This window comes from Pseudopipra pipra, chromosome 5 (assembly GCF_036250125.1).
Source record: "Pseudopipra pipra isolate bDixPip1 chromosome 5, bDixPip1.hap1, whole genome shotgun sequence".
Lineage (NCBI taxonomy): Eukaryota > Metazoa > Chordata > Aves > Passeriformes > Pipridae > Pseudopipra > Pseudopipra pipra.
Window position 1 is genome coordinate 6,645,543 of NC_087553.1, and position 22,797 is coordinate 6,668,339.

General features: G+C 42.2%; 1 protein-coding gene across 1 annotated transcript in view; it reads left to right on the plus strand.

Annotated features, from left to right (window-relative positions):
• The first annotated feature begins 1,746 nt into the window (after positions 1-1,746).
• Positions 1,747-22,797, plus strand: part of VWF (von Willebrand factor) — a 133,020-nt gene continuing 111,969 nt past the window's right edge. Inside the window, exons 1-7 of the mRNA XM_064654293.1 lie at positions 1,747-1,878; positions 3,390-3,444; positions 4,000-4,158; positions 5,050-5,152; positions 5,248-5,456; positions 14,084-14,208; positions 22,363-22,576. Of these exons, the coding sequence (XP_064510363.1) occupies positions 1,852-1,878; positions 3,390-3,444; positions 4,000-4,158; positions 5,050-5,152; positions 5,248-5,456; positions 14,084-14,208; positions 22,363-22,576 (892 nt within the window). The 5' untranslated portion in view covers positions 1,747-1,851. The remainder of the gene's footprint in view (positions 1,879-3,389; positions 3,445-3,999; positions 4,159-5,049; positions 5,153-5,247; positions 5,457-14,083; positions 14,209-22,362; positions 22,577-22,797) is intronic.

Consider the following 22,797-nt stretch of genomic DNA (forward strand, 5'->3'; position numbering starts at 1 on the left):
CACATCCACAGCCTTCCCCTCATCCACCATATTTGAACAAAGCAATGAAAAGCAGTATTAGGGATAATTTTTCTCAGAAGTACTTCCTATGCTATTCCAAAAATGGACTATAGATGTTCTTTTGACAACAATGCATAGTTGTTTATATATTTTCTCCTCTGTCTCAGGTGTACTATTTGGAAAATAGCATTTCAGATCTACCCAAGCACCACTGAACTTTCTGTTGGATATCAGCCAATAAATGCATTCTTTAATTACCATTTCTTTTTTTTTTTTTTTTTTTTTAAGAGGATAAAGAGCCAGGAGGGGAAAAGGAAGCCTGTTCTTTGTGTGTCTGTCTAATTAATTTTCTGTTATGTTTCCCAAGCTCCCTCAGACACTTCAAATGTGTCTTGATGTCTAGTTTATCTGAACCATCTCTTAGACACTGGCAGTGCAAGACACAAAATGTCCCCTCATGTAGAGGAGGGCTTGAGATCTTCAGAGGCTCAGTCCAGGTTCAGTAACTTGTCCTTCTGCAGCCTGTTTCTCTCCAAAGCACCTTTTGATAGGCTCAGACTTTTGCTTTGTCCCTTGCTTGACCTTCAGCTTGTCAGGGTGTGAAGGCAGTGGCACAAAATCTAATAAAGGAAGACCTGGGCCATCCATCCCATTACAGACTAAACAGCCCAGTGTCGTTCAGTAATTGGCTGCTGTTTGTAATAACGACAAGAGATCTCTACAGACCAGAACCAGCAATGCTTCTGTTTCTAAGGACTTTTTTAAAGGGACTTTCACACATACAAGATAGAGTGAAACAAAGAAATGTGAATCAAAGGCCTGTTGGATTTGAATTTCCAAGGGGAAGTTACCAAATTAAGTGACTTATTTGGGGCTCAGGGACTGAAAGGATTAAAACTGAGAAGATAAGTGACCATGGGGATAGATCTTATTCCCCATATCATGAGTAATACTGGCATTCCTGTCATGAAAGGGAGAACATCTCTCTGGGATCACTCATGCTTAGGCTCTCAGAGGTATGAAGGACCTGCTGAGACGTGGCAGCTGGACCCAAGAGGAGAGAACACCTCCCAGTCAATGGCATGTGTCACCTCCTAACCCCTTTGTTCATTGAAAATATGAATTACTATTGAAAATATGAATTGCTATTGAAAATAATACATGGAAAGTAAAGTAAGATGGCATCTGCTCTGCATTTTTCTTCTCAGTGCTCCACATGTGCCCATAAAACCTGTGCCCACTCTACAAACAAGTAAGTGCAGGATTAACTTGTTACCACTTGTTGTTCCAGAGGGTACCCTCATCAACATTTCAAGGACCAAATGTGGTAGAATTCAAATGTGTTTGTACCTAGAGAATGAGCCCAGGTCATTACTAGCTCTGAATTTTTCTTTCTTTTTTTCTCCTTTATGGCAGTTGTTTGTAGGAAAAAAATACTACCTGGTTCTGTGGTCTTCGAGGTATGGAGCATCCTACTATTCCTCTTTAACAATAGTCTGTCACATAAATATGCTGCCTATTGGCTCAGCCAGTGAGATTTGTCACACATACACATGCAAAATGGATTTGAAAGACTTATCTGTCATGTATGTTTTAAAAACTGCTTCCCCTCATTGTACCATTCTGGCAATTAAGGCTGCTGATTTCCATGATAGCAATTTAATCTATTGTCTTGAGGGTCAGGCGGATGTGACGTTTTGTTTTTATCTTTCCTTTAAAATGGACAAGAGTTCCTGGCTTGTACAAAAACAAGAAATTTCAGACCAAAGCCATTCCAGTCCTGATTTCTGAAGCAACAGGGGAACGATGGTGTTGTAGGCTAAAGGTGGAAACTGGAGGAGTTTCTTCTTCATGTGCAAGAGGAATCTCACACAGAAGGTACTTTCATTTCTAATTAAACCAGCAATAAAATTATGGAGGGGGATATGCTGGATCTTACTGGGTTGTGTTCTGATTTGTTAGTGGCACCTGCTCCACGAGAACTGGGGGAAACTTCATCTGCAGTTCAGAATAGAGTGGGAGGTGGAAGAGGACTGAAGGGAAGGAGTTTATGCCCTGTCTTTTTTTCTTTGCCTGATTTGTAAAGCTGAAGGGTTAATAAAGAAAAGCAATATTTGATTCAGTCACAATTACACTGTGCATGCACTAAAAATACACTAGAAAGTGTGTAATCTGAGATAATGCCTGTTGTTTTCCTTACCATTACTTTGTTGCATTCCCATGCAGTTGCCACTTCTTGGCTATCTTGGAGCCTCTTGTCAGTTTGGGATTAGCAGCATTATGTTAGACTGAATTTCATAGTAGATCTTTCTTTTCCTGTCTTTTGCAAGCAAGGGAAACTCAGCATTTATTTATGTGGCTGTGAATGGGGCCTCCATAACTAACAGCAGTAAGAACCTGAAATCAGAATTTGTCTTTGCAAAATGCATTTCAATCTTTAATTGGAGGGCTCTTAGGAAAAGGTGTGTCTGGTGTCCTGGCACTAATATATTAAGTATGGTATATTTATGCCTCTCTAGTTGCTTATATTATCACTGAAATTAACACCCTTAGATGGAGCTCCCTACAGCTTTCATCCTGAACTGTTAATGTCCTGCCACAGAACACATGTAGTTCACCATCTGCATGACACTCCTATCCTATTATTATTATTAATAATATTATTTTTAAAGGCCTGGTTGTACAGAAGGTAGCTTATAGACATATAGAGAACAAAGGCTGATGTTTTGGTTGTAGAAAGCAGGAGGCAATGCTAAAACTGATTTTGGTGAATGGAAGTTTTCAATCTGGGTCTCTAATCTCTGCACTATTTCCTCCCTTTACTTCTTGCCTCTTATCTCAAGCACATTATCACCCTGAAATCAGTGCATTAAATGCATGTGGTTATAGTGGTTTGCCAGCCAGACCTGCTGGCTGGCGCAAAACCTTTATATTCTTTCCCTTTGTGAATGTTTGGGCAGGATGCAGATCTTGTGCAGCAGAGGTGACTTCTACTGGAGCCAAGCTGGCTGACCCAGTGAGAGGTGCTTCTTCAAGTCAGGCTGTCTGATAAATAATGCTGTGTTTTGAAGGGCTTTGTGTGTGCAATGTTTTAACTGAGGTAAACTGGAGTACGTGTGTATTTTGGGATGCAATTCCTGTGGACTAGCCCATTTTCCTGCAATGAGAGGTGAAAATGGAAGCAAAGAATGATTATCCTCCTAGATTACCTCATTAAAGCAGGATGGCTGGGTATCTGAACTACTGTCTACACAGATTATTGCTTTCTGAAATGTTGCAGAACCTTGAAAATACCTGTATAAAGAGAGGATAGAAGGCGGTGAGGAGTTGCGAAACAGACTGTGCGTCCTAAACTAAGAGTGTTCTAAACTCTCTTGGATTTTTGACAGATGCTCCTCTTGGCAGTGCTGCAAACAAACCTACTGCTGGCCACTGTAGTCACAGGTAGGAAAACATTTATTTTCCGCTGTCTAGGGACTACAATTTATTTTCAATTGCATCAGAGATATTGCCCCTGTTCCTCCTTTGTGCCCATCCAGTCCTGCAATATGGGCTAAGGGATTATTCTCATCATGCTGGAGACATTGATAAAATTATTCCTTTTGTCTCTTTACCTTGAAACGAGCACTATGTTGAGTCCCAAAAATTCCCTGAAGTCACTGATGTTTGGCTGAACAAACTATGGGGCTTTGCTAGTGCCCTATAGAATTTAATGGGATTGCAGGCAGGCACAAACAAATGGCATTCCTCAAACAATCAGGACTGAAATTACCCATGCAAGGTTTGGGTCGGTAGAAGTAAAGCAAAAAAACCATTTCACGAATGTATGTAATAAAAAAATCTGTGCTTGATCCCATGGACTGCCATGCCAGGCTTACAGTCTGCCTAGAAGCTACTAGGACATGAGATGATCAATGGTGATAAATTCCATCAGATAAATTCCTGAACTACAAAATGATTGTTTGAAATTGCATTGTTATGTTATGTTTTGATATCCAGGATTATCAGGCTCTTTGCCTCAGGAGTCATCGGGTTCCCGTTGCAGCCTTTTTGGGAATGATCATATCAAAACTTTTGATGGTTCTTTCTATGATTTTGCTGGGGACTGCAGCTACCTCCTTGCTGGGGACTGTCACAAGCACTCCTTCATGCTCTTAGGTGAGTCTGAGCTGGGTTCCATCACTGAAAGAACCCAAGTAGTTGCTCTTTGTCAGATAGGATGGACCACTGCATAAAAAGGATCTTGGCTGAGGGGCTTTTTTTTTGTTTGCTTGTTTGGTTTGGTTTAGTTTCTTTTTCTGGTTTAGTTTCTTTTTCTTTTTTTTTTTTTTTTTTTGGTTTGTTTGGTTTGTTTTGGTTTCTTTTTGGTGGATTGTGTTGGTTTTTGGGGGCTTGTTTTAGAAAGTAGGATTAATTTTGAGGCTTCTGTTATCCCTTGGTAATGTAGCTGTCATGTAAATAAGCTGCTAAGAAACAGAGATTTTCTTACTGGCTCTTCTAAAGAGGGAAAGCAAGACCTTTTTTAATTTTGAATTTTCCAGGAGAATGTGGATCTTAAAGCTGAGTATGGGAATAGGAACTATTCGACCCTGTAGAACTAATTTTATCTGTATGCTAAATCACCCCAGTAAGAAAAATCCCATCCTGGAGGACAAAAGACCTTGGAATGAGCATAAGCCTTTGCAGAGTTGTTCTTGGGATTAGAAACTGATGATATGTGTACCAAAACTAGATATTACTTTCATACCAATCTGCTTTGGTAGATGTTTTTATATTCACTGATGACTGTTCTGTATTGGTCATAGTTTAACATGTTTTTAGTATTTAACATGAGTTTTTAGTCACTGCAAGTAAATTTAAGTAAACTGATCCTGTCACTCTGAAAAGGAAATATATACCAACTTAAATAATTTTCTTCCTCAATTCGAACAGCCCGGAACAAATTCTTTGTATGTTAGAAGATATGCTCCCAATCCTGCAATATGTACTTACAAATTGTCCTCCCAGCTCCCAGAACTAACAGTATTTGGTTATATCTCATCTCTGCAGGTGATTACCAGAATGGGGAGAAAATTGGCATCTCTGTGTACCTCGGGGAATATTTCAATCTCCACTTCTCTTTAGATGGAACTGTGATGCAGGAAGACAAAAGGTACCTGTGGGAACTGGTATTCCAACAGAAAACAACCTGATTTTTTTTTTTTTTGTGTGTGTCATATTCTGAGAATCTCCTGTTTTTCTTCACAGGGTTTCCATACCTTTTGCCTCCAATGGCATATTTATAGAGAAGGAGGCAGGTAATCATAAAATATCTAGTGATGAGCATGGCTTTGTGGTGAAGATTGATATCAGTGGAAACATTCAGATACTCCTTCAAGAAAAGCACTATAATAAGACCTGTGGGTTGTGTGGCAATTTTAATAAATTCCTTGAAGATGACTTCAGAACTCAGGAAGGTAAGACCAGGACTAACTGATTGCATTTTAATGTATGCTCTGCACACTTTTCCTGTTGGGTGATTCAACAAACGTTTTGCTGAAACAGCAAAATGTTTCTGCAGAACCTGTCAGGTACCTCATCTTGGTGTGCTGAAAAGCTGTCTAAGTCCTTTCATCTCCCTTTCTCCTGAAAGGAAATTGCTGTCACATCTCATTCCTGCGAGAAGCCCAGGCATCTGAACTTAGCACATTTAGAAACCTTGAAACTTTAAAATACAAAGGTAAAGCTCCAGGTTAATCCATGTACAATGTAGGATGTGGGGAGACTGACTAGAAGAAGACACAGCAAAATAGATGTAAGACATACACATTGATTCAACCTCTAATTTTTCATGAGTTAGGCAAGTGGGAGTAAGAATAAATAGCATTGCAACAGTGGGAGATTAAATTCCTGCTGCTGGCAGGTTTGTACTTGGATTTGGCATGGGCTGCTGTTCTATTAGGTGGTTACCTTTCAATGACATTTCCCTGTCTGTAAGGGCTGTTGGACTGGAGGTGCACCTGGTATCACGCCAATTCCTGGTGAGAAGTGACTTTTGCTGCTCAGTACACCTTTATGTGAAGTCTGCCAGTGTGGGTGAAGACTAAGAGTTTTTGAAAAGCCCTGAATATGGCTTTGAAGTCCTATGACTGATCTTGATTTTTGGTATTTCAGTGTCTTTTAATTCTGAGCACTTACCTGAAAGAGAGAGGTTGAAAGTTAGTTAATACATTAGTAAGTTAGAATGATAATGTAATACTTTACATGTAATAAAAATAAATGATTCAGAAAATAGAAAGGGAGACAAAGCAACTTGAAAAGGAGCCTGCCAGTGCTCCAGAGATGTCTTACTGACACTTGGGATACATAAGCATAGCTTCAGTGTACAGAAACCCACCATATCTCATAGTGTGTTAAAATGATTAATATGTTCTTCAGCAGCGTAAAAAATGAAAAACAACCTCTGGTCACAGAATTGTTTGGCAGGGCTTGGATACCTTAATGTCTGAGTGAGTTGAGATTATGAAGTTTATATGCTTTTCTCAAGACAGTAAATAGTAGTAAGGCTTTTATGAAAAGCAGGAACAGAAAAGGAGATTGTATTGCCTGTTCAAATGTAGAAGAGGCCCCTCTGCTGCTCATGTTTAAATGTATTTCATGCTGTATTTGTTTTACATGCTGGAGGCTGTATCCTCCCTATTAAAAAAACAAAAGCAGTCCTTTCACAGCCACAGATTTCTGAGTGTAATGAAGTCCATGACAAGGTCACTGCTTAGAGGAGCTGAAAAAAAAATAGAGAAGATGACATAGAACATGTGTTTTCTGTGTCTCTTAGAGAAGTCAGAGCTTTCCTTATACAGTATCCTGTGTGGATATACATTTCTCTGATTTTTAGCCTGAAAAACACGATTGCGTGTCAGCAATTCTGCCAGTATTTCACTCTGATACGATAGAGCTTTCATTTAAACTAATTTAGAAGGAATTAGAATGAGTTATGTTTGAATTTGTTGTATCAGTGAGGGATGTCACTCCACCCACGCTCTGTTTGTCTCTCTGGCAGCTCTGCTGGTTCATTGGAGCAATTCTTAACTTGCTTCAAGTAAAATCAGTTTTTTAATAATTCAGATCACTTCTTTTTAAAAAAAACCCAACTATTGAAGCTAACTTCCAGGTAAGGGACAACACAAGCAGCTGGGAGAGGTAATATTCTTTAAATGAAAAGAGCTGGCAGCCTACTGGTAGGCTATGAAGAAGTTTACCCTTCTCTTTTCACTGCAACTTTTATTTGCTCTCCTTTCAGCCTGATTACATCTCATAAAGGTCAACCCATCCCAGGATGTGAGCTTGGTGTAAAGACTTAGTGATCTGAGGGCACTGAAGGGTTGCCTTAAGGTTACCAGCAGACTGAACTCTCCTGTTGGTGTGCCCACTGCTTCCTGTTAAAATCAGGAATTTATCAGATTGGGGCCTCAGTTCTAATCCATTACATAGCTTTCTGGGATGGGTTTGGTAATAAATGCATTAAGATCTTTCAGCTTCAGAATAATATGCAATGGAAGCACAGTGTGCAAAGGGAAAAGACAACAATCTAATGTTGCCAAGATTATGGTCTCTCATCTGGAAAGCCCTGAGGGCCACTGTGCAGATCTGAACGTCAGAGGCAAAGGAAGGAGGTGATCAGAGGTTGTGCCTCAGGTATTGTGCTATAGCCAGTGAGCTTGTCACAGATAGCTGAGATGTGTGAAACCTTCCTCCAGGTGTTTTAAAGGCTCAGGATGCCCTGGCCTTCAAGCTGTGTTGATTTACACTGAAATGGTACCTGTCTGGTTGCTGCTAGTCCTTGCCTGTAAGAACCACTGTAATGGAAAGGTCTGCAGCCAAAATGTTATCTTCTGAAGTCTCTCACAGGCTGTAGCTCAGATGGTTCTTCTGTATCATCTTTGTGTCTGTCTGCATAGGAAGAAACTCACGTGATGTGATGGCCTGTTTTTAGGGCTTCTTTATAGCACCAGAGGACCAGATCCTGATTTTATGCAGAAGTCAGAGTTGTTTTGGGTAGAATCTAGCCCACAAATGTTGTCTTTCATCCCATGTTTTGTCACAGTTTCAAAAAAAGGCAATGTTTATACTGAAAACAAATGAAAATATGTTTTTTCCATATTTTAGGGAAAGAAATTATTGTGATTTAATAACACAGAGTTAGTTTGCTTTGCCCCTAAGAGAGTGATATAGAACTTCATTAATTGTTTGTATTTGGATTATTTTTAGGGTGGTGGTGAAATAAGAGGCAAAACACCTGCTGTGTGACTGGACAGTACCACTTACAGCAAATAAATAGAGGAGGCACAAAGAGAAGAGTGTTTAAAACTTAGTGAACAGTGTGCAGTTTCTTTTTTTTTTCTCTTGATATATTTATACTCATATTCTATTTATACTAATGCTTTATGATCCACCCAATCATATGTTGTCATGGCACTCTTATGAATCCTCATTGTGTTTTGGTGTGGAAACTGAGAACTGCTGAGAGGATAACACACATTGCTTCTGTGTACACTTTTGATGTTCAGCTGTTTGAGTTCCCAGAGGGTCTGAGACGTGATACCTTGGCAAATTTACCTTGGTAGGACCCAGCTTTGAAGGTGGCAGCCTTAGGCATTAGCTCTTGACACCCTCCCACCCCCAGAAAAAAAATAAAAATAAAGCCTTCCCTGTAGTTTTCAGATATCACAGAACATCCCAACTTGGAAAGGACCCACAAGGATCATTGAGTCCAACTCCTGGCCCTGCACAGACACCCCAACAATCCCACCCTGTGCTTGAGAGCGTTGTCCAAACACTCCTTGAGCTCTGCCAGGTTTAGGGCTGTGAATGCTTCCTTTGGGAGCCTGTTCAGTGCCCAACCACCCTTTGGGGGAAGAACCTCTTCCTAAAGTTGCAGACACACCTTGCCCTTCAGACAGAGGATGGGGGTGCTGAGTCACTCTCATCGACATGGTTACTACAATAGTTCATCCTGTGGAGAAGTGCTCATGTCCTGTCTAGACTTACAAACAAGATGGATTATCCTGTACGGGGTTGTTTGTTTATTGGATATGGCAGCAAAAACAAGCCCCTTGAGAGTTTGTTCTCACACTTTAAGCATAACTAAAATATAAAAAGAAAGGTCTTGGAAGCTTTGTAGGGTTTTTTGTTTGGTAGCAGCTGGGAGAGGTAATATTCTTTATACAAAGAAATCAGGCAACCTATAGGTTTGTGATATTGCTGTGATGTGTGCTTGGATGTCCAGGTCCTCACTGAAGCCTGTTTGTGCTGAAGAGATCGTTCAAGTCCAACACAGGGATATTAATCCGTCATTTTCTTTTTTGTCCATGTTACACACTCTTAGCATAATGGAATTAAAAAATATACCAACCTAAATAAATTCAGCATCCCACGATGCTTTTCTTGGCACTGGCAGGAGGCATGTTTCTGGGAATCTGTCTCCAAATTACTCAGATATTAATGATAAAACAATACCCCTGGAGAATTTTGGATAAAGTCTTGATATTCTGAGCCTGCTACAGGTGTCAGCAACATATTCCAGCCTTTAAGCTGCTGAAATACAGAATATATGATGAATATATCTCTTCACAGGAGAGTGAATATAGGTTAAACAAGTAGAAGCAGACAATATCTGCAAGGAAAAAATCTGATATTTCAGGTAATGATTTCATTCCAGAAGTAGTATAGGTGCATATGATTGAATATACAACTTCTCTGTGTGTGGTACCTGGTGTCAGAAGCTTTTAAAGCATGTTCCAAACTCACAGTGATAGTAGTGCAGCTAATAAATATTTAATCTTTTTTTATTTCCTAGGAAAGTAAATGAAAATTTTGGTCATTCTGAAATGCAAATTTCTTGGCATTTTAAACAATATCAGTAATTTGATTTTAGGCTAGTTTAAAGATTTTGTTTGGTGTGAGTAAGTGATCTCATTTTCTTTCCTGCATTTTCATTTGGAAGCAAGGGGAATTAAGCTGTCACAAATGGTAAAGGTGAAGATGACTTATGTTGCACCTGTCTTTGTAATAGGACTTCAGCTGAGATGCCAAAAACCTGCATTCATAATCTGCTTTAATCTGGTTCTGGAATTGAGGTCAGACATTTCTGTTGTGAGGAGTGTGCCTTCATCACTAGGCTGTAGATTTTGGGGGATGGCTCATTCCCTCTCATGTTCAATATTATTAATTTTGTGTTCATTGATCTGGAGAGGGCAGGAAAGACTTTATAGCCCATGACTTCATTATTTCATGTCATTATTTTGATGCAAACTATGGGTCAATTTTGGTCAACCTTGCCAATAGTTTTGCTCATCTGGAACTATGTACTAAACCATGTCAAACTGTGTAAAAAAACCCCAAAAACCCACCCAAAAAACACCAAACAAAAAACCCCACCCTAAAAACCAAAATCCCCCTCTTTGCTTGGTAAATAACCAACATGTGAAAGTTGGTTCTTTACCAGCTAAGACTCTATTTACCAATTAAAACTCACAGGACTGTAGTGTCTTGAGCAAATTCTTGCAGATATTTTACAGATGAGTTAACAGACCCTGAGAGAGTTATCTGATGGGCCTATGGCCATATGGAAAATCTGGAGGAGGTCAGGGTTCCTGCTTCCCATTGGGTGCCTTGAGCACAGGGTTGTGTTGCCTGACCACAGGTCTCAAAGTAAACAAGCAGCATACCAGCTTCAGATTTCAAAAGGAACTGGTGACTGTGAGACTCACATATCAGTGTGGACACAGATTTTTCTGTCAAGAGTGAACATCACCTATCTGTAAGCATCTCCAAAGTGAGAGACATGTGAGGGCAGCAATCAGAGCACTAAAGAATGCCCCCCAGAGACCCTGCCTGTTGCTCAGGTGGTTGGCGAGTGGCCTTCTCCTTGAAGACCTTTGCAGGGTTTTCAGTGTAGTGATGTTTCTGGGATGCTAGGAGAAGGTGAGATTTGTGTTGTCCTTTAAGATCTACCTCCTGAACCCATCTTGAGTCCTAAAAGGAGATTGCACACCAACTGGCTGCCTGGGGGTCTTGGCTTTTGAGCAGCCAGTTTGCATGCTGGTTTCTGTCTGTGTACCGTGGTCCATATCAGGCACCAGTTCTTCCAGCACTGGTGTTCAAATGCTTTGCTTACATTACATTTTGTGACAGCTTCTATTTTCAACACATTTCCTGCAAAACTTAGACTAAACAAGTTCTTTATCAAAAGTCCCACCCAGGCCATACAGAGAGTTTCTGGGTGTAGGGCTCTGATGAGCCCTGGCTATGAATTGTTTCACCAGAATCTTGGCTGCCTTAAGAAGGAAAAAAAAACTGAAGGAACTGAAGGGACAGATGGAAAACAAAGCTCTGCTGTGCAGGAGAGGAGGGCATAGTGGGAAAGCAGTGCCAGATCAGGCAGCTCAGCTGCCTGGATGCTCTGTTGATAACATCACCTGCACACTTAATATCATTTTTTAGGCTGCTTTCGTTGTCTCTTCCACTGCCTTTCCTTTCCTACCCACTCGAGTCTTTCAGCAGAAGGAAAAGTAGGTGCCGTGGGGAAAGGCAGAGGTGTTGGCAGTTGCTCTTCCCTCTGCCCAGAGCAGTCAGATGTGCTGGAGACATTTCTACCTCCCTGCTTTTTTTCCCTGAAACCTCATCAAGTAGATGAAGTATTTGAGAATCCCCACACTGATCGACAGGGTGCATAGTATGAGAGTCCTCTCCAAAGGAACCCTCTGCAGAAATAACTTATTCCATGATGCCAATTTGTTCAGTAGCTCAGTGTCCCAAGTCACTTCATAATTTCATATTAGAGGTCTTCTGACGATCAGAGAAACCTTCATGTCCAGCTCCTTTTCACATTTCCACTGTTTGCTAGTACACAGTCAGGTGCTGGCAACAAGAGGGTTTGAAAAGCAGGTTCTAAAAAAACCCCAAACAACTCCAAACAAGGTTTGAAATTTATTTATTTTGTAAAGAATTTACAGAATCACAGAATCATTTAGGTTGGAAAAGACCCTCAAGATTATCAAGTCCAACTTGTCAACTAGACAAGAGCATTGAGTGCTCTGCTCTTGAACACATCCATGGATGGTGACTCCATCACCTCCCTGGGCAGCCTGTTCCAATGCCTTCAGTGAAGAAATTCCTCCTGGTGTCCAACCTAAATCTCCCCTGGCACAGCTTGAGGCCATTTCCTCTCATCCTGTCACTTGTTACCTGCGAGAAGAGCCTGGCTTCAACTCCTTTCAGGGAGTTGTAGAGAATGATAAGGTCTCTCCTGAGCCTCCTTTTCTCTGGGCTGAACACCCCCAGCTCCCTCAGCTGCTCCTCATAGGAGTTACTCTCTAGACCCCTCACTTACTTGAAAGTATTAATCATAGAATGCAGCAGAAGAACTAAAATAGTATGATGGAAATATTTTGTAAAAGAGTTGTATAAGAGGTATAAATTTACAAGGACCACAGAAGAAAAAAACAATATATTGCAGGGGGAGAATTGGAAAAACAGGTGACTGGCATTTCTGAGCCAACAGTTGTCCCAGCCTTCAAAACTTAACTTCTGTATGAATGAGCATCCATGGGTCCCTGCCAGCAGGAAGCCTGGCATGGATGTGCATTCAGGGCCAGAGGAGTATTGCTTTGGAGCGGAGCCCAATTCCTGTTACATACCTGGAAGACTGAATTACTGCAAACAGAAGGGGATACATTTAATTTGGCACCTTGCTTCTCCTCAGGCTGGATTCCACTGTTGCTCTAATGTATATAATCTGTGCTGAGCTAAAGGTTTGTGTTCTTATTGCTGCATGTCTTCTCCTGTGCCTTTTACCACCTTTCCCTACCATCCTTTCCTCTGAGTCTTCCTGCTCTGACATCTGCTGTGGGCCTAGCACATGCTACCTTTGTAAGTCCCTAATTTCTGGTTTGCACTAGTAGACAAAAGTCTACTGAAGGCTACAGGCTTTAATGCATCTGCCATAGCATTCTCAGTGCAGTTTTCATGACTGCCCCATAGTTAAGGAACAGTTTTAGTGGTCAGTATATTCTGTGTTTTTGTACTTATCATGCAGCAGGTAGCTCAATGGAGTCTTTATTATATCTACGTATATTATAAAATATAGATATATTTGGGATGTATTTCTTTTGTTTTTTGGTTTTGGGTTTTTTTTTTTTTTTTTTTTTTTTTCCAGATTCAGTCAGGGTTGTATTTCAACACATTCTCTGCATAAAGGTCTTGAGAGTGCATCAATGGTGGCAGTTGATATTCTCACATGCAACACAGCAGGGTTTTAAAAAGCAACTGTAGGGAACTGAGACACATGAAATGAACTGTTTTGTAGCAGAAAACCACAGAAGGAAGCAGAGGTAGTCCTGAAATGAGACAGATCATGGGAGGGAAAAGGGGGTGGAGGGAGCATTCTCTTTCTGGGAGGATCCCCCTTTTCAGGAGGATGGAGCAAGAAAAGCAGAGAGGTGGCTTTGCATCTCCCAGGAAGTGGCAGCCATACAAACTCCTTCAGTTTTGCTTTTTTGCAAAGTGGATGCAAATCTTACACAGGAAGATGTATCATCATCACAGATGATGGGCTCAAACCATTTCTTAGCACACGTGATTTAGTTTTGGATAGGAGAAAAATCAAGGCTAGCTGGGATCAGGAATGCTAATGCTTGTGTGGGGAAAACAGCTGCATTTTGTTTGCCTCTCTAATATATCTTGTGTTTTATTGACAACTTCTAAATAGTAGGAAGACGTGTAGGTGTGCTTTGGCTTCTGCAGTTCACAGCTTACCAGCAATATCTCTACCACATTCATGCAGGTGTGAGAAGTGCTGGGATCTGCCTTCTGCAAGTTTTAGTGTGTCCTTGAGCTCAGAGAGCTCCTCTGCAGGAGTCAGTCCAGGTCACTGATAGTGGCTTTTCTATGGTCAATCTTCTTAGAATAGAAATCCATTTGATATGACAGTTTTTATTTTTAAAGACAGCTTTCAGCAGACTGTCACCTTGAGAATAGCCAGTACTGCCCACTTGTTGCTGAAACCCCTCAACAGCCATGTGCTTCTCCTCTTTTTCATTCCCAGGGACCCTGGTGGGGAACAGTTATGATTTTGCAAACTCCTGGGCTTTGCACAGTGAAAACAAGCGCTGCAAGAGAGTGCGGACTCCAAGCAACACTTGCAACATTTCATCTGATATTGCAGAGAAGGTTGGTGCTGCGAGATGCTATTCTGGTTTCAGTCCTCCCCTACCTGAAAGGCAACTCACCTGCCCTCTGGCAGGAGAACACAAATCACAGAATATCCTGAGTTGGAAGGGACCCACAAGGAGCATCAAAGCCCAACTCTTGGCCCTGCACAGAACAACCCCAAGAATCCCACCATGTGTCTGAGAGTGTTGTCCAAACACTCCTTGAGCTCTGTTAGGTTTGGGGCCATGACCACTGACCTGGGCAGCTTTTTCCAGTGTCCAACCACCCTATGGGTGAAGAACCTTTTCCTAAAGTCCAACCTGAAGCTCTCCTGACACAGCTTCATGCAGTTCCCTTGGGTCCTGTCACTGAGAGCAGAGATCAGTGCCTGCCCCTCCACTTCCCCTCCTGAGGAAGTTGTAGACTGCAACGAGGGTAATGCTTCTTTGAATCTGCATCTGTACCTAACGTGGTCCTCCCCCAGCAAGTGGTTAGGATGAGAGATGCAGGAGATACCCATGCTGTGTTCCTGGGGTGCTGTGGTGTGAGGTAGCTGTGCCAGGCACTGATTTTGCTGCTGCACTGGAGCAAGGTGTGCAGCTCCTCCTCCAGCCTGTCAGGTGTGAACCACAGGGCTAATGGTGGCTGTCTGTGGGCCCTGCTGTGGTGCAGCAGGGTCAGGTGCAGGCAGAAGGTGGAAGTGACACATCCTCAGCGTTGGCTCCTGCTGCCTCTGGGCCCTTGTCAGCGTGGGGCTGAGTGCAGGATGCAGCCGTGTGCTTGCAGTTCCTGAGCTGGTGTGCCCTCCCTGCTGGTGCTGGCAGGAGGATTTCTGCACTGGCCTTCCCAGTTGTTGCACGCTGGGATTGTTCTTTTAATGCTAACCTTTCTGTTTTTCAGTTTGGTAATTGGACTGTATGGTAAAGGTGTGGAGAAGTGACCCTGGAGGCTGCATGTTCTGACCAGTTTTACATAAGTTCTTGAGGAAGGAACTGTTCACTCACTAGTGAATGCAATTTTTCTCTCCTATTGAACCCTACCTGTTCTTCCTAAAGCTGCAGCACATATATATATAGCCCCCTTTCCTTCCCCCCAAATAAAACCCCAAAACCTAACACACAAGCATCAATCAAGCAGTGAATGCAACAGCTTATTTGAGCCTGAAGTGTGAGTTGCTGCCAAAGAAACTTTGGTGTTACTTAGGAAAGATGTGTTTCAGTGATACCTGTAGAATGAGGTAGTTAATTCCCTTTCTGACTCTACCATCAGGGAAGTGTCAGTTCTGAAACCTCTGTGGGCACCACCACCCGAACTGTATTTGTGAATGTGTTGCAGTTTATGTACCTGGGAGTCAGCAGAGCAAGAAGATGCTCCAGCCAGGCTATTTCTGACAGAGGAGATGTTTTCTGTAGGTGTTGCAAAAACTGTTTGGCACCAGGCTATTTCCCTTGCTAGGAGGAGATGCTTCCTTCAGCTATGCATACAGATAGCAATGCTGATTTATTGAATAAACACAGAACTGTTTGTCTTGGTCAACTCTGTGACCCCCTTTGCTGCATCAACCTAGTTTTTTCTTGTCTTTTATAAATATAAATAAGTTCCTTGTTTCCATTAGACACAGTGTGGCTGCAGGCAGATGGTCACCAGCTCAGGGAGGAAAGTAGCTTTGAATATTTCTGAAACGTGGTGTTACAGATGATGAATGTCATGGTGAATTGACCCACTGAGAGGTTACATCTGATTCCATGTACCCTGTTGTAAATCAGAATTACTTGGTAGGTGCCAGGTTTAGATTTATACCAGAGTAACTGAGGACAAAATTGAGCTGTTAGTTTCTTGCTATTCAAGTCCTGTAGAGTGATACTTGCTAAACTAGGTTCAAATCATTTCTCAAAAGTAGTAACACTTCTGGAGCATATCTGCTAACCAGCTACTTTGAGTGCTGGTTTCACAGTTTCCTGGAAAAGGCTAACTAAGAGTTGGACAAGTTGCAAAGTTCTGACCCTAAATTTATACTTCCACTAAGCTTTTGGATGGGGGTACTTCAGACATGTTCTGAAATTCACTTCAGCCTCGCTGCCTGCAAAACTGGCTGAGGAAATGACAGCCCTAATTTCAGGCTGGGAATCTCCAGCCTGTGTTTCTTGCTTGAGCAGACCTGGTGTGTGTGGGCTGTTTCTGTCATGGTCAGAACTGATTGAACACCTGGCTTGAGAAATGGTGTGTGGTGCCAAGGGTGGGACCAAAGCACGAGGAGTTCCTATCTGGCTGAGATCTTCTGAGGGACAGGACTGCACAGCAGGACAGGCTGAGAGAATTGGGATTGTTCAGCCTGGAGAAGAGAAGGCTTTGGGGTGACCTAATTGTGGTCTTCCTGTGCTTGAAGGGAGCCCCCAAGGAAGATGGAGAGAGACTATTTCCAAGGACCTGGAGTGACAGGACAAGAGAGAATGGCTTCAAACTGACAGAGAGGAGGTTTAGATTGGATATTGGGAAGAAATTCTTCCCTGTGAGGGTGGTAGGCCCAGGGACAGGTTGCCCAGAGAAGCTGTGGTTGCCCCTGTATCCCTGGAACTGTCCAAGGCCAGGTTGGATTGGGCTCTGAGCAACCTGGTCTAGAGGAAGGTGACCCTGATCATAGCAGAGGATTGAAACAAGATGATCTTTGAGGTCCCTTCCAACCCAGGCTGTTCTATGGTGGTTTAAACATGGTTTCAGGGCTAATTCTTGTGACTGGTTGTGGATGTGGGAAGTTGGTCTATTCAGGCAAGTTTAACGTTTAGAAAATGTCAAAATTGCAGCTGAGGCTGGGGAGTGGCATGCAGGGCAAACTCCAGTCTGATGGGTCGACTGCAACTTGTGAGTTTTCTACGGATCATATTAAATATTGATGTTTTGTGGGTAAAGTTTGCTTTCCTGCAAAGTGAATGAAATTATATTCTCTCTTGTGTGAGTTCATGAGCCCACAGCGTTTAACATTGCTTTAATTTATTCCCTGTGCAAGAATAAATACAGAGCTATTAATAGAAGTCCGGCCAAACAAGTGTCTGCTGAAGAATGTAGGGCTTTTTAATAGTGTGCTTTGTTTGCTTGCTTCAGCTCCAGGAATGTAAATCTCCTCTGTCTCCCAGCCTCCTTCCCTCCCTGGCACCCGATCAGCTGTTAGGTGAGGAAAACAACAGCTCTGGTTCAGAGCACTCCTCCCACCCCTGTGCCCTCATGCTGGGAGGTCTGTGGCTCTCTTTGCCCTCTCTCTCAGCCTCCCTGTCCCCCTTCCCAGTCCAACAGCACCCTTGGAGAGATGACTTCTGACTTCTTTCATTGGGAATTGTAGTGACAGGCCAAGGGGGAATGGCTTTAAGCTGACAGAGTAGGTTTATATTGGATATTGGGAAGTTTTTCTCTGTGACAGTGGTGAGGCCCTGATTGCCCAGAGAAGCTGTGGCTGCCCCATCCCTGGGAGTGTCCAAGGCCAGCTTGGATGGGGCTCTCAGCAACCTGGGATAGTGGAAGGTGTCTCTGCCTGTGGCAGGGGGGTTGGAACGAGATGATCTTTAAGGTCCCCTCCACTCTGATTCTATGCAGTGAAATTAGAAAGCTCTGTAGCAATTTTATCTTCAAATCCTAGAAAACACTGGAAATTTTGTGGTTTTGTCTTGACTAATGTCTCTGTGTATCAGCTGAAAATCTTGAATCAGCTCACACTCTTACTCCACTGTTGCTCAGGGACTCTCCCTGCCCGCCACCTCTAACACACACACACACACACACACTCTTACACATATGTGACTACCTGTTGTCTACCTTGCCTTGTGATCCAGAGAGCATTCCAAACTGGGTAGATTTAGAAGGAGGAAGTAAGCTGCTGCTTTCCTATTAAGCCCTGCCCTCAGCAGCTGCTCTTTAGTTACTGGAAAGGAGCTTCACTGCTTTGTCTGATCCATTTTTTCACCACTTGCTCGTGCTGATTTAGGCTGCCTTTTCAATGAAGTGATGCAATCTCAGAAGCTCTCAGGTGACCAATGGCATGGGTAACATGGATGTTGAAGTATAAAAGAGTAATGTGGAAAACTGTAGTAATGAGGCAGCCTTGAAAACAAAAATATTTATCTTTTAAAACATTGCAATTGATTTATGTGTTCTCATGTGTTACCTTTATATTCTAGATTTCACATCTAATATAAATGGTGTGTGGAGGCCAGACTTCACTGTATTCATTGTATTATTTCCTTTTTTCTTTCTTATTAGGAAATTATACTTATAACATGTGATGTGAAAATGATTGAAAGTGAAATTCAAGTAGTTTCTGCTTTTCCCAAAATTCAGATTTTGCTGTGATTGGTAAGAAATAGTCCTGCTCATTATCCCACAGAGTACTTCCATATGCAATAAAGTAATAGCATTCATCTCCAGATCGGAAATCAAGCGGAAGTTTTCAGCTTTGAACCATAATTTGTCATGGTAGAGATCAGAAGCAGGTCCAGCAAAGGTCCAGAGGTCCAGCCCCACCTCTGGAAATGTTTAATGGGGCTTGGAGCAACCTGGTCTTGTGAAAGGTGTCGCTGCCCATGGCAGGGGATTGGCCTAGAGGAGCTTTAGTGTCCTTTGCAACCCAAGTAATTCAGTGATTCCATAAATATACCCTTCCGGAATGATCTGGAGAAACTCTGTGCATCTATATACCTTAGGGCTTAAATTAAAGGGAATGAGATGGGGTGTCTGATTTCTGCTGTTATTTTTTAGGTTATATCTCTTTAATGGCATTTGTTAAGCAACAGACAAATGCAGTTCATGCAGCAGCAGAAGGCAATGCCACAGAAATGGGAAGAATGTACAAAATTCCACCTCCAGCTCTGTGTGGTGGGACTGGGGAAGAAGGAAGGTCAGCAAGTTTGTGGTCACTAAGGGTTGTTAGTGCCAGGCTGCTGCTGAGCCATTTAAAGAAACATTTAAAATAGAATTCTACAGAAGTGGAGGGAGAAGTTTTATGACTTTCACCTGTATTTTCGATAGTGCAGTCGGTTCTAGTTTTAATCTTACAGACAGCTTTACTCTAAGCACTGTTTCAGCCTGAAGCTTCACTCCCTGGTCTGTTGGGTTTAAATATTTCTTTGTGTGGAGCAGTTTCTGGAGCTGTTGATCCATGAGCAGGAGTGTTACAGCAGTGGATGAGGCTGCCAAGATCTGATGCTCACCATATCACACTGCCTCCTAAACTAAAGAATAAGGACCTCTCTCAGTTCAGCCCAACCACTGAGTTTTAAAGAAAGGGAGAGAAAATAAAAAGAATTTGCAGAATGGTTTAAGTTTGAAGGGACCATTAGAGGTCATTGAGTCCAATTCCCTGCTTCCAGCAAGGCCATCCTAGGTCAGGCTGCTCAGGTCCTTGTCCACTCACATTTCTGGTGTCTCCAAGGGTGGTGCTTCCACAGCCTCTCTGAACACTTGCTCCAGTGTTTGACCACCCTCATGGTGAATTTGTTTTGTTTTGTATCTTTTTGGATTTACTCGTATTGGAACGGGCTCCCCGGGGCAGTGGGCACAGCCCCAAGGCTGCCAGAGCTCAGGGAGCATTTGGACAATGCTCTCAGGCACAGGGTGGGATTGTTGGGGTGTCCTGTGCAGGGCCAGGAGTTGGACTTGGATGCTCCTTGTGGGGCCCTTCCAACTCAGGATATTGTATGATTCTAGGATATTTCAGCTTATGTTCATTAATTCATCACAATAGTTGAGATATATCTAAAGGATGGGAAAATTTCAGCTCTAATTTCTTCTATAAAGTCACTGGAAAATCTGAAGAAATTTGAATGACAAGAAGACCTTTACATGGGAAAAAAAAATACTTTTTGTTGCTTTTTAACACATGACTTGGCTTCTCGACAATCAACTAGAGCTCAACCTTTAGCTATGCTGTTGCTGAACAAGTCCAAGACCAAAGAACACTATAGGAAAAGAAAAATGGTTTAATTTTTTGTGTGTATGTAAACTGCTTTATTTTTTTAAGTTGCTTTCACATCTAAAATTTACTGATATGTAATAACCATGATCATAAAAATTGTTTCTGCTAGTTTTCCTTTTAAAGGAACATACAGTCTGAGTTTTACTGTAGCATAACAGTTGAGTTGTATTAACTTTTTAACAAGTTCCTTGTTAAGAAATTTTATTAGCACAGCCCCTAAACGGGCTTGTTGCAGATACTGGTTTTCTGGTGCACTTGATACTGTCTGGATCAAGGCTTTGATCCAGGAGCTGCTGTGCTGCTCATCCTCTGAATGGCTCTGAGCTCACTTTTGGTTTTATCAGTTTCATCCTGAAGCACTGCTGTAATAGCTTTTTTGGCTGCTTCTGTTGTTGTTACTTCCACCCTTAGGGCACTTTTTCAGCTTTCTTGTACTTCTGTGTAGTCTTGCAGCAGCACCAACCACCATTTATGTAGTTCCTGCTCCTTCCCTTCTCCTTTTCCTCCCCCTCTGATTCAGCATGGTGGTTGTTATTTAGGCATCAGAATTATTCCAGTGATTTTCTGAAGGACCATCGTGTTCAGCTCTCAGTTAACATTGGTTTAAGTTCCCCGAGACCACTCTCAGAAAGCTCAAAACCTCTGTGTTGTTCACTGAGCCCTTTGCTAAACTCAAAATGGACTACACATTTCTGGTTGGTTTGTTTTCATAAGTAAGAAATTCTGTCTTGGTTCAGACATGTACTAGCCTGAGTTGATCACCTGAACAAAGCACCCTTTAGCAAAATAAGTATTTTCTACTCAGCAGTTTTCCTGTACAGGTATAACAGCTGCCATTGAGAGAAGATCTCTAAATTTCTGCTGACTGCTCAACTCTGTGGGATTTTTCATCTCCCAAAAAAGAGAAAGCAAGACTTTTTTTTTTTTCCTTTTTGTTTTTTTTTACACAGCAACTTGTATGTGCTGTAACCTCAGGTTAATGTGTGTTAATGTTAATGTATTCAGGATTAATGTTACTGTGAAATACTCTGAAGAATATGCTCACCACCTCCAACCACTGAATGTAACATATGAAACATAACTCGATTACATAAAAAACTGACAAATAAGTAGAATAAAATTATGCTTCAACTCTCTGTGCCAGGGTCATATCAAGAAATAATTTTCCCACTTATCTAAACTCAGTGCCATCCTTTCAGAAAATTGCATTGAGGACCTCAGAGTTATTGAATGTGATATAATGTGCACATAAGAATCTATTTAGGGGCCTCCCATGGAAAACTTAGTCATACACTTAGGTTTCTTTTCACATACAGCTAAGTTTCCTCTTAGGTTGCTGCTGTCTGAAAAGAGAGGTGTTGATATCCTCCCCCCCTCTCACTGTGCTGTCTTCCCCTTGCTCTTGCTGTCAACATGCTGATTTAACTCACCAGAAGAGCAGAAAAAAAATTGCTTTTCTTCCCTGGGTTATTTTTCTGCTATTTATCTGAGCTGTTGTGCATTGGACAAGCCAGCAGGAGCAACAGGCAGGTGTGGCCAGAAGTGGGAAACAAATTTCATTCCTGGGATTTCAAGTCAGGCTCAGTCTTTCACTCTAAAACTTACCCTGTTCCACCATTATTCAAAAGATGACCTGGTAATTTTTCTTCCTCCGTGCCTCAGTCCTAGGCTCCTCTTTTCCTGGTAAACCAGACACCATCTGATTCTTTGCTGGGTGGAAAGCAGGCCCTGAGATTAGCTCAGCTGGTTAAAATGTGTTGCCAATAAAGCCAAGGTTGTGAGTTTTGCCCCTGTGTGGGCCATTCACTTAAGAGTTGGACTTGGTGATCCTTGTGGGTCCCTTCCAACTCAGAATATTCTGTGAGCTCTGTGATTGAAGAAGGTAGAATGCTTCCATCCATTTGCTGGCTGGCTGACATGTTTCTGCGTGAAACACCCCTTGTGTGACACCTTATTCTAGAATAATCAGTGATTTAATGTACCTCTGTACATGTGGATGTGGTGAAGGAACGGACATTAATCACTATTACCTCTTGACTATGATGTAATTAACTGCATGGTGGTGTTAAATAATAACTGTGATGTTGTTTAAGAGCAGTGCTGACAGCATGTTTGGAAAAGCTGGGTTTTCTCCCTTCTTCCTGAGATTATAGGAAGTAATTTTGTCTCTTTTTCTCTCTCCTTTCTACCTTTGCTCCTCAATTCTTGTGCAGGGCATCATGGAAGCCTGCCAGCTGCTGAGAACATCTTCCACCTTCTCCCGGTGCCACCATCGAGTAGATCCAGAGCCCTACATCAGTCTCTGTGAGAGAGACATCTGTGCCTGCACCCACGTGGACTGTCAGTGCCCAGCATTCCTGGATTACGCAAGGAACTGTGCCCACGAAGGAGTGATTTTGGATGGGTGGCCTGAAGAGAGCTCATGCAGTAAGCTGGCAGAATTATTCCTAGGCTGCTTATCCCAAATAAGATCATGCCTGTCTTGCAGATTTATGTCCTGCAACTAAAAGCAACCAGTGCTTTTTAAGGATGTTGGTTCAGGCACGGCGGGTTACAATCTCCTTCAGCTCTCCATCCCCCGCCTTTGTTCTAGAAGTTTTTGTCCCTAAGAGAGAATTGTTACATGTGCCACCTTGATTTACAAAGTC